General features: G+C 35.9%; 1 protein-coding gene across 1 annotated transcript in view; it reads right to left on the bottom strand.

Moving 5' to 3' along the window:
• Positions 1 to 2966: 2966 nt before the first annotated feature.
• The window catches only part of LOC132068021 (mRNA-decapping enzyme subunit 2), a 14897-nt gene continuing 4953 nt past the window's right edge, over positions 2967 to 12910 (bottom strand). The window contains exons 5-8 of the mRNA XM_059461478.1: positions 6300 to 6452; positions 4649 to 4752; positions 4504 to 4571; positions 2967 to 3405 (exon numbers count right to left, since the gene is read on the bottom strand). Coding sequence (XP_059317461.1) covers positions 3221 to 3405; positions 4504 to 4571; positions 4649 to 4752; positions 6300 to 6452 — 510 coding nt within the window. The 3' untranslated portion in view covers positions 2967 to 3220. The remainder of the gene's footprint in view (positions 3406 to 4503; positions 4572 to 4648; positions 4753 to 6299; positions 6453 to 12910) is intronic.

The following is a 12910-nucleotide window of genomic DNA, read 5'->3' as shown; positions in this document are numbered from 1 at the left end:
AAATGAGAAACTGCTACCATGTTGCGGGAAGAAAAATGAGTTTTAGGCTCAAAGATTAGTATTTCTAATCTTTAGTACTTTATATACATAGGGATATATTTATAATTTGATTATTCTTAATGGGTTAACGGCTAACCGATAAGGAAAATGAGGAAACCGTCCCCCTCACCGTTAAGCCATTAACTATAAAATTCCAAACCATTCCCCATCCGTTAATCCAATTACCCGATACCAATAAACCAATAAACCTATTTTGCGGTTGGGTTATCGGTTGCGGTTCGGTTTTGAACAGTCGTACCCTTTGTGGCATTCACGGGCTATAGCACATACGTTTTTGACATGAGGCAAAAGTCTAAGCTATTTTTTTTTCCCATCCTTTTGACGACTATGGGCACTGAAAACTCCAAATATCATGAAGTTGTCTATCATGACTCTAAAACCTCAAAAAATTGAAGTTATTCATTGCAAAACAATTATTAGTTATTCATTGCAAAACAATTAGTATGGATCAGCAGGCCGTTAGTGATGGACTCACCAATTTTCAGGCCAATCGGAGTCCGATTCCCAAAAACTGGGAGCTAACACCCACCGAAAACTCCAAAAATCACGAAGTTGTGTTTCATGACCCTAAAACCTCAAAAAAATGAAGTTAGTCAATGCAAAACAATTAGCATCGATCACTGGGCTGTTTGTGATGGACTCGCTAACTTTCAAGCTAATCAGAGTCCGGCGTCCAAATTTCAAAAAAGTTGTGTACTAACACCCACAGAAAACTCCAAATGTAACGAAGTTGTGTTTCGTGATCCTAAAAGAGGCAAAACTCTAAGCTTTTCTTTTGTTCCCCCTTTGTGGCATTGAAGAGCTACAACACATACGATTTTAACATGAGGCAAATCTCTAAGCTATTTATCTTTTTATCCTTTTGACGACTATGGGCACCGAAAACTCCAAATATCATGAAGTCATGTTTCATGACCCTAAAACCTCAAAAAATTGAAGTTATTCATTGCAAAGAATTAGTATGGATCACCAGGCCGTTAGTGATGGACCCGCCAATTTTCAGGACAATCGGAGTCCGTAGTCTGATTCCAAAAACCTGTGTGCTAACACCCACCGAAAACTCCAAAAATCACGAAGTTGTTTTTCATGACCCTAAAACCTCAAAAAAATGAAGTTAGTCAATGCAAAACAATTAGCATCGATCACCGGGCTGTTTGTGAGGGACCCGCCAACTTTCAAGCCAATCAGAGTCCGGCGTCCGAATTTCAAAAAAAATTGTGTGCTAACACCCACCGAAAACTCCAAATGTCATGAAGTCATGTTTCCTGATCGTAAAAGAGGCAAAACTCTAAGCTTTTCTTTTGTTCTCCCTTTGTGGCATTCACGGGCTATAGCGCATACGTTTTTGACATGAGGCAAAAGTCTAAGCTATTTTTTTTTTTTATCCTTTTGACGACTATGGGCGCCGAAAACTCCAAATATCATGAAGTCGTGTTTCATGACCCTAAAACCTCAAAAATTGAAGTTATTCATTGCAAAACAATTAGCATGAATCACCAGGCCGTTAGTGATGAACCCGCCAATTTTCAGGCCAATCGGAGGCCGGAGTCTGATTCCAAAAAACTCTGAGCTATTTATTTTTTTTTTCTTCTTTTTAACGACTATGAGCTACAACACATGGATTTTGGACATGATGTCAAACTCTAAGTTGTTTTCTCTCTCTTTTTGACCATCCTGGGCTATAACACATACTTTTTTGACAAAGAGGCAAAACTTACGTTGTTCCTTTTTTCCCCTCTTTACACGATTGTGGGCCATGCCACATGATCTTTTACTCTATCAAGTATCAAGAGAGTACCTAATAAAGTAAAAATCAGACTGCCTCTGCAGCGGATTCCAACAAAATAACAAGCTTATAAATACGACAAAAAACTCTAAAATCTATTTTCCCATTTTTTGACAATCGCGGGCACACATGGATTTTTAACGAGAGGCAAAATTCTAAGCTATTCCTTTTTCCCTTTTTGTGGCATCCTTGGTGTATAGAACATGCGTTTTTTATACAATGCAAAACTCTTCAAGCAATTGTTTCCCCCTCTTTTTGACTATGAGACACATGAATTTTTGACACGAGGTAAAAATCTAAGTTATTTCTTTTCCCCATTTTTTGACGATGGTGGGCTACTACACGTGATTTATTATTTTATTAAGAAACTGCCTAATAAAGTAAGAAGTCACATTGTGTCTGCAATAGAGAGCTATCACATATGTATGCTTCACACGAGGCAAAAGTCTAAGCTACTCCTTTTTTCTCGTTTTGACGAGTGTGCTTATACCACACGAATGTTGTTTTTACTTCATTAAGAGAGTACTTAATAAAGTGAAAAAACAACATTGCATCTGCAACGGATTCCAACGAAGCAACAACCCTCATAGACAAAACTCTAAGCTAATCTCTTCTTTCCCTCCTTTTGAGGATATTGTGGGCTATAACGCATTCAAGCACAATATCACTAAGTGGATCGTGGCTTCAAATAATTGAACTGCCCTCCAGGCTTCATCCTTTGAACACTTGCAATGTAAGGGGAAATTATTAAACAGTATTTAGCATAGAAGACATTGATCAGTAAGATTTTCATTTTAGCTATCTTTAGAAATATTTCAATTTCATGACTACAGAGTTCATGTAATAATTGTATATAGAAAGTGGTACTAACCTTGTATATGCCACACAAGGCAGCAACCAGATTCACCACCTCCGAGCTTTGGATCCAATTAACAAACTTGTTTGACAAGCCTTCCTACAATTCAAAGAAAACTCTTCCAAGATATTTGCTGAAAGATCAAATAATATACGAAATTTGCCAAATCCAAAATTACATAACTTCAGTTTAAGGGCTCCATGCAAGAACCTTCATTGCTCAAGAAGAAACAAAAAAATATGATACTGATAAGCTACATAGAGATAGTGTCCAAAATAAAAGGAGTGTTTCTGCATTAACTAAAGAACATGGTCACTATTCAATACAAGGTTCCTGTACATACATACTATACATACATCCCAAACCTGAACAGAACAGCCACAAAACTATGAACTTGTCTAAGCAGGATTAACACGAAGAGTCCTAGATTTTGTAAATGACTGATGTAGTGATGACTGGAGCTAGACAAAATATGTGCACACAAAACTTGACAATTAACCATGACTACACTCTACACTTCAAGAAGAGAAACCAGCTTCCATTGCACGATATATTGAAGCAGTGTCAAACCGGAAGTTTCTGAAGCTTTTACCAGGACCTGTGTCTGGGGGACGTGCATCAACTGCAGGTTTGTTCAATTGAATCTCAGGTACAACTGAGCTGCTTCCGGTAGAGCTATTCTTTGCATTCCACACACTTAATCCTACATAAAAGAACTAAACCTTATAAGCTAGCTAATTTAATAAAATGTTCAAGCATCCTATAATCACAAGATGTTAAATGAAAATTATTAACGTTAAAACTTCCACGGACAATTGTAATGCAGCCCCTCCATAGCAGGCTCCTCCTTTTAATAAAATGCTGATTGAGCTTTTCTTTCTATAGCTAATACAAGGTATTGAGGTGACTATCACGATTGCCAACTTTTTTCTTCAGGGCAAAGTTGGAAGGAGAATATTCAACATTATATCAATCTCATTTGATTTGGTTAGAGGGTAGCAAAAGAGCTTAGAAGTGTCATTGAAGCAGAACTGGTGCACCTTCCCTGTACTTATTACATCTCAGGGGTCCCCATGAAGTCATCTTCAATAAAATATACCTTGATCTCACAAGACGCCTCACACGAAAAAAGAGGGGAGAGGAGATTCTCCTCGACCATCAACACTGAATCATATAAACTAGTCCTACCTCGGATATCCTTTACCAATAAATAAAATGGCAGAGGAGCTTTTGGGGGGCTTTGTGGAGAGGAAAATTGGATCAGTTATGCAAATCGGTTTGTGATTGTTAGGACCAAACAACCAAAAGGAGAAATGAGTATTCCCCCCTTACCCCTCTTTTCTTTGAGGGTGGAAGTGGAGGGATGCAGAGATTCAGATAGATGCACTTAACCAACGAGAAGGGCCAAGGGACTGAAAGGCGGGAGACCCACCTTACCCTTAATATGGACCAAATTATTTTTTAATGTTTGAAATGCTTACTTAGAGCATCATCTTAATAACCTTACTGTCTCATAGTTTGATGCAAAGAGTAAAGTTTCCACTTTATCTTGATGTTAGATATACAAGTAATCTGCAGTAAAATAAGATTACTCAACTCAAGTGGGAGAAAAATAAATTGGCAGGCATTCTAGTCCAACCCACTTGGTTTTCACGAAGTAAATTGGAACTTCATTAAGCTAGTTTCTGGAGGACACGTAATCCAGTTCAAACAACAGTCAAGACAGAAATAAACGTGCAAGATACGGTGTTAGCTAGTAGAGAAGAGAGGATTTGCAGAAATGAAGAAAGAGAGACCACACCTCTTGAAGGTCTATCCAATCTAGGTGCTACAGGAGGCTGATGTGCTGAAATCCATGATCGCAAAGATCTTTGCGAAGTATTAAGAATCATTAGCAAAGAAACAAAGGACATCCTCCAGGTTTACAAAATAAGCATTTCACTCACGTTAAAAATGGAGAAACCATGTAGAGCTTGAGGCCGGTCATCCCACGAGATATGACATCGTTACTTGCTGGTGAAAGTTCATCCAGTCTTTGCCATGCAATTTCCTAAATTCAAAGGGCAAACCTCCAAATTTTAGCACTCACAAAAGAAGCAGTCACAGTCGTACACTCATAATTGAAAATGAACTTTACATATGTAGCACTAAGTAGGCATTTGACCATAGATTCCAAATACTTTTCACTTTATTTGAAATTTATGGAGTTGCAGTTGAAAACAGAGTTGGTGTTTGGTTATACTTTTTGCAAAGAATATTTGGAAAAATGTTCATGGTTGAATGAACTTAAATACAACTTCAAAAGTGAAAAGTGAGTTGGAAAATAGGTTATAAGTTGTTTTCCAAATTTGAAATACGTCAAGTTGGATTTGAAATTTTCATGACCAAACAAAGATTTTCAAATAAAGTGAATTTATTCCGGAAAAAGGTGATTAGTTTTTATGGCCCAACGGGTCCTAAGTGAATCTCACATACCAGCTCCACATAATATGTGAAGTAAGAACACATAGACATGTTTGCATGCAAGGATGCACTCTTTTTTTGTAGAGAATGATCATCAATGTTAACAAATGGGAGAGCAAGAAAGTATGGTCATGTTACAATAATTTACTTTCAAAAAGATTCTAAAGGCCTCAACCAAACAAAATGGTCATTATAGATAGCATCTAAAGTATCAACTTCATGCTCAATCCATGAGAGCAAAGTCAGCATATCTTTTGAAATCGATAGCAACTCAATTAAACTCCTCCCTCCCCCCTGCCAAAACAAAATAAAGTTTTAACACTGCATGTCCAAACAAATAATGGCTTAAGAAACATCCAGCTAAAATGTATCAGCACAACACACCATACATAATATAATCTTATTCACGGCTCATCACTAAACCATTTTACATGACATATGATACTGATAAATATGAAGTTCAATGGCAAGTAAAATTTCATAGAAATCTCCTGCTCTACCCAGTCATACAAAGTAAGGTAATAAGCTCAGAAATCATCTATTAACATGGGCTTTTAAAAACAAAACTGTTATACATAATCTTAAAGTCAACAAAGGCAAGCAAATGACTACTGCCATTGTTAAAGACGGGTGTACTAATAGACCATCCAGTAATTCAAATTTAGCAAGATTTTCTTTTAGCGGGGACAGCATACCTCCGTCTGTTAAAAACAGTAAGCAAGGGAATTTTAGCTTTCACACAAGAAAAGGATTTTGATGGATGACTTTGACTTTCACGGGAGTGTTTTGAAATATTAATCGCCTTTCAAAGTTTTTCACTTTGAGCCTGTTTGGATGGGCTTAAAAAAAGCAGATTATAAGCTGAAAACAGCTTATAAGCCAAAAAAAGAAAAAAAAAAAAGTTGGGGTAGCCCAACTTATTTTTTTGGCTTATAAGCTGTTTTCAGCTTATAAGCTGCTTTAGATAAGCTAAGCCAAACGGGCCCAATTATTTTTTTGGGCTTATTTTAAGCACAAAATGGCTCATAAGCTGGCCAGCCAAACACTCAAAAAAGCTGAAAACAGCTTATAAGCTGCTTTCAGCAACTTATAAGCCAATCCAAACGGGCTCTTTGACAAAGTATTTTCACTTACACTAATTTCTTTTTTGGTTTGTGGGGCAAATGATGTATCCTCTTTCACTCCAGCTATAATGTAAAGCCGCACTCTTTGCTGTCCAAAAGTCATTTCAAGGAATTGATCTTTCTGAAGAAGTTTCGAGACATCAAATCCTGTTTCTTCCAATACCTGCATCCATTACAGAGCATAATTTAGAAAGTTGAGCCAAATTGAGCATTGCAGAAAGATAAACCATGCATGGTAACTTAAGTTAGGTGTCCAAAAAAAGGGCGAGGGAACCCAGAAAGAAAGAAGGAATAAGCTGCTGGGGCAAGCTCCTCAGAGGATAATCTTGTCAACTACGTATAAACCCACCAAGATTTCACAACAGTCAAAGTCTTCCATTGAAAGCAGTCAGATCCAGTACCAACTTATTAAATCAGAGAAGAGTAAGAACCTAAACTCAACTATTTCATTTTTCTTTTCAGTTTTAGTTGCATAATAATTAATAACTTAATTATTTTTGCCTAATATGTATTGCTATTGAGGTTTTGGTTATTCAGAAATGCAAATTTAATATTTTAACTATTTTTGTATTAACTGGTGCGTCACTTCAAAAAGGGGACCAATTCGTTTCTCGCTTCTCGTCTTAGTGAAGCGGGCCCTCGTCGCTTTTCTAGACACTGATAAGGAGTACTTAGTAAAGTAAAAAACAACGTTACCTTTGCAATTCCAACGAAGCATCAAGCACATAACGCAAGGCAAAACTCTAAGCTATTTTTTCCTAAGCTATTTTTTCCTCTCTTTTCCACAATTATGGGCTAAAACACATACTTGCCCTGACATGAGACAACTCTAAGCTATTCCTTTTTTGACAATTATCAGCTATAACACATGCAATGTGGTTTTTTGCTTACTAAGAGAGTACTTAATAAAGTAAAAACCATATTGTGTCTGCAACAGATTCCAACAAAGCAACAAGCACATAGACATGAGGTAAAACTCTAAGCTATTCATTTTTTTCCCTCCTTTTGACATTGTGGGCTATAACACATGGATTTTTACTTTATTAAAAGAGTACTTCATAAAATTAAAAAGTCACATTATGTCTGCAACGGATTCCAATGAAGCATCAAGCACATAAATATGAGGCAAAACTCCTGCTATACATTTTACCACCTTTTCTACAATGGTGGGCTATAACACGCGTGCTTTGACACGAGGCAAAACTCTAAACCATTCCCGTATCCCTATTTTTGACAATTGTGGGCTATTAACACATACAATGTGGTCCGCCCCTTCATCGGACCCCGCGTGCACCGGGCTGCCTTCAACACATACAATGTGGTTTTTTAATTTATTAAGAGAGTACTTAATAAAGCAAAATTCACACAGTGTCTGCAACGGATTCCAGTGAAGAAACAAACGCATAGAGACGAGGTAAAACTCTTAAGTTATTACTTTCGTTATCTCATATTGGCAATTGGGGCTATAACACATGTTATGTGGTTTGCTTTATTAAGAAAGTAATTAATAAAGTAAAAATTAGCATCTACATTCGACGAAGCAACAAGCTCATAGAAACGAGGTAAAACTCTAAGCTATTCTTTTTTCGCTCGTTTTGACAATTGTGGGCTATAGCATATGATTTTTTACTCTATTAAGATAGTACTTAATAAAGTCTTTTAAAAAAATAAAAAAATAAAATAAAAAAAAAACTAAACTGGATAGTACTTAATTGATTAAAAAATAACATTGCGTCTGCAGTGGATTCCAACAAAGCAATTAGCATATGACATGAGGTCAAACTCTAAGCTATTATTTTTCTCTCTTTTTGACGACTGTGAGCTATAACACATGATTTTTACTTTATTAAAAGAGTACCTAATAAAGTAAAAATCCACATTGCGCATGCAATTGCAACGAAGCATCAATCATATAATAGGGGCTATAATACATGCGTGCTTTGACACGAGACCAACTCTAGGCTATTCTTTTTTCCCCTCTTTTTTGACAATTATGGACTATAACACATGCAATGTGGCTTTTGCTTGTTAAGAGAGTACTTAATGAAGTAAAAAAACCTAATTGGGTCTACAATGGGTCCAAAAAAGCAACCACCACATAGACAGGAGGTAAAACTCTAAACTCTAGGCTACTCCTATTTTTCCTCTTTTTGACTATTATGGGCTATAACACATTGTTTTTTTTTTTTTTTTTTTTTTTTTACTTTACTAAAAGAGTACTTAATAAAGTAATAACACACATTGCGTCTGCAACAGATTCCAACAAATCATCAAGCACATAAATATGAGGCAAAATGCTAAGGTATTCCGTTTTTTCCCTCTTTTGACAATTATGGGCTCTAACACATGCGTCCTTGAGACAAGGCAAAACTCTAAGCTATTCCTTTTTCCCAATATTTGATGATTGTGAGCATAACAAGTGCAATGTTAATTTTTACATCATTAATAGAATGCTTCATAAAGTAAAAAATCACATTCCATCTGCAACGAATCTCAACGAAGTAACAAGCACACGGTCAGAGGTAAAATTTCAAGTTATTTTTATTTTTCCTCTTTTTTGACAATCGTTGTAGACACATGGCTTCTTTGTCTATTACGAGAGTACTTAACAAAGTAGAAAACCACACTCTGTCTGCGACGAAGCATCAAACACAAACACGAGGCAAAAGTTAAGTTATTTCTTTTTCCTTCTTTTCAACAATTATGGGTTATAACACACGTGAGCTTGACACGAGGCAAAACTCTAAGCTCTTCTTTGTTTCCCTATTTTTGATGATTGTAGGATATAATACATGCAATGTCATTTTTTTACATTATTAATAGAATACTTAATAATGTAGAAAACCAGATTACGTCTGCAACAGATTCCAATGAAGAAGCAAGCACATAGACATGAGGCAAAAATTTAAACTATTCCTCTTTTCCCTCTTTTTGACTATTGTGGGCTATAACACATGATTTTTTACTTTATTAAGAGAGTAGTTAATAAAGTAAAAAATCTCATCGCATCAGCAATGGTTTCCAACGAAGCATCAAGCAGATAAACACAAAGAAAAATCCTAAGCTATTCCTCTGTTTCCTCTTTTTGACAATTGTGTGCTAACACACATGCTTACTTGACAAAACTCTATGCTATTCCTTTTTTCCCTCTCTTTGACAATTGTGTGCTATAACATATGCAATGTTGTTTTTTAATTTATTAAAGGAGCACTTAATAAAGTAAAAAAAACACATTGCATCAGCAGGATTTCAACATAACAACAAGCGCAGACACGAGGTAAAATTTTAAGCTATACCCTTTTTCCCTCTTTTTGACGACTGTGGGTTATAACACATGGTTTTTTATTTTATTAAGAGAGAACTTAATAAAGTAAAAAACCACATTGTTAAGCTATTTATTTTTGACAATTATGGGCTATAACACATGCGTGCTTAACCCGAGGCAAAACTCTAAGCTATTCCTTGTTTCCCTATTTGTGACGATTGTGGGCTGTAGCATATACAATGTTAGTTTTAAATTATTAATAGAGAAATTAATACTGTAAAAAATCACAATGCGTATACAACAAATTCCATTGAAGCAACAAGCACATAAAAACGAGGTAAAACTTTCAGCTATTCTTTTTCCCCTCTTTTTGACGATGGCAGGCTATAACACATGATTTTTTACTTTATTAAGAGAGTACCTACTAAAGTTAAAAATCACACTACGTCTGCAAAGCATTCCAACGAAGCATCAAAGCACAATTTGACAACTTGAAGAGTCCCACATTGGCCATATAATGGATGGGTAGTCTCTTTAATATGGCTTTGGGCAATACTCAACTCTTGAGCTAGCTTTTGGGGTTGAATTAGGCTCAAGATACATAACAGTGGGCTATAACACATGTGTGCTTTATACGAGGCAAAACTATAAACTATTCCATTGTTCCCTCCTTTTGACGAGTGTGAGTTATAACACATGCAATGTGGCTTTAATTTTATTAAGAGCACTAAATAAAGTATAAAACCACAATGCATCTGCAACAGATTCTAACCAAGCAGCAAGCTCATAGACACGATAAAAAACCTATGTTGTTCCTTTTCCCTCTTTTGACAATTAAGGGCTATAACACATCAGTTTTTGTAATAACCCATATATATTTTATTTTTTAGGCTTAGTTGGTAATTTAAATAAAAGAAGGAAATCAAAAGAAAAAAAAAATAGAAAAGAAGTAATTTAGTGGGCCAAGCCCAAAAAGGAAAAGGAAAAAAAAAACAAATATAAAGGATTCAGCATAAGACGTGAAAGAGGAAAAAGAAACTGAAGTGAAAAAAAAAAAACCAGAAAACAGAGAAGGGGAAAAACCAGTAAAAGAAAGAAAAGAGAGGGAGAAAAAGAGAAGAAAAGAGAGGAGAAAAATAAGAACTTTCACTCCAAATCATCAAGGTAATTACTCTAGTCTTTTATTTAAGTTTATTACATAATTAGGGGTGAATTTTTAAGATGAAAACATGGGGATATTTTGAGGAATTGAGAAGGTTTAGCTCTAGGGTTCTTCAACCAAAATCATTGATTTGAAAGGGCAAATAGCGTCGGATTTTAGACTTCTATATATAGTTGGAATCCTCTCGTTAAGGCCTTTCCGAAAACATAAGTCTTGTCGGGTTTTGAACACATTGACCAGAGGGCGTTTTCGTCCTTTAAAATTTGACTTTAACCGTTTAAGCCTCTAAAAATATAGAAGTGGTTTACCCTAAGGGTTTTGACCATTCTAAATCCATTTTTGTGTAGTTTGAGGGGTACTGGTCGGAGACTCGAGAACGCAGTTTTGATTTATTGGGAAGTGTGCTTGAATTGTGAATTTGAGGTAAGTGAGACTTTAAGCTTTGGGTACTTGCTTTTCAAAACCCGTTTTAAAAATATGTTTTCCTACTGTCCATGTGTTGGGGCGGCGTGTGCTTATGCGAGAATCGGTGGTCATTAAGGCCAACCGCATATACTTTATTTTCAAATAATCCAAAACTCTCTTTATAAATTGTTTTGTGATGTGATATAGCTGTGAGCCATGATGATTGGGCATTGTGTATGCTTCCTTAGCATTGTGTATGCTTCTTGATTATATCGGGCATTGTGTATGCTTCCCTTAGCATTGTGTATGCTTGATGATATTGGGGCATTGTGTATGTTCTCGACATATTTGGCACATTGTGTATGTTGCCGTGGATTCATAGTGTTGACTAATTCTTTAACGCCACTTATGACGGTTCGTAGTGTAAATTGTGTTGAGATATATAATATATTTGATAAACGATCGTTTGGACCTTGGTTGCTATTATATAATGATATATTCATGTGTAATATTTTTGTGCTTGTTGTGTGTTTGTATTTTCTAACAACATTCCCGGGGGGTATTTGAAGTGAGCGGGTCGAGGGATCTTCTTGAGTTATATTTATATATAACTAAACTCTCGTCCTAACGTGTCCTACGGACACTATACGACGAAACGAGGTGTAATTGAAGACTTAAATGAAGGATTACATTCTTGCGAGGCGAGCCAGCTGCATTGTTAGTGAAGCGAGCCATTTAGAGCTTTATCTAGTTTATTCTAGTTATTTCTTTTATTTTGGGTTTACATGCCGAAACACTCGAACTAAATGTAACTGCATTAGATGCTCGTGAATGTAGCGTGGGATGTGGGCTAGAGATTCTTTTTATCTTAGCGTTGGTTGGTTTTCATAAATCGATTATGGATTTGGTTGGCGACTATTTCGCATTTTATCATTAATAACGTTGTTGGACCTGCACTTATTTTCTTTTAGTCCTTTGTAAATGATTAAGAGTATGATATATGGTTCGTCTGGCGGGTGGTGTTTGCTGGGTGCCAATCACGTCTAGGGGGTATTTTGGGACGTGACAGTTTTTTACTTTTATTAAGATAGTAATTAATAAAGTAAAAAACCATATTATCAGAACGAAGCAACAAGTATATAAACACGAAACAAAACTCTAAATAATTCCTTCATCCCTCTTTTTTGACAATTGTGGGCTATAACACATACAATGTGGTCTTTTACTGTATTGGGAGAGTACTTAATAGAAAAAATACACTGCGTTTGCAATGGCTTAGACGGCTGAAATTGACCATTAGAAAACAAAAAATTGGCCAGTAAAAAGAATTCTCCTTTAAAGTTTATTTTAATGAGCATAAACCCAGGCAAATTAATTATTGCATTAATGAGAATTCTCCCTCGTTAGTCACAACCTTTGCTTTGATACCACGTTGTCACACTTTTAGTCTTAAACTAAGCGCACGTGCAACACTTGACAAGTTGCTCATGATCTTGCTATGCCAAGTCAGCCTGAAATCTAAATTACTACACTCAAGATTACTAAGGGAATGCTAGATAAGAAAGACGAGGAATTTGCTAAAGGAAGCTTTTATATTAGAGAGAACTTGATTGATGCATTTACAAATGAACCTCCCATTTATACTAGTCATCTAGGGCCTAGTGGGTAAATAATAATTGTAGAAATCCTTAATATTTCCAAGATAAGAACTTCCTCTAGAAACTCTCTACAAGGCTAGAAAGTTACAAGGACTTTTCTAGTAAATCCATAGATTTCTAAGTCTTTCAAG

This window comes from Lycium ferocissimum, chromosome 8 (assembly GCF_029784015.1).
Source record: "Lycium ferocissimum isolate CSIRO_LF1 chromosome 8, AGI_CSIRO_Lferr_CH_V1, whole genome shotgun sequence".
NCBI classification, from domain to species: Eukaryota; Viridiplantae; Streptophyta; class Magnoliopsida; order Solanales; family Solanaceae; genus Lycium; species Lycium ferocissimum.
This window is presented reverse-complemented; position numbering and strand designations above follow the sequence as displayed.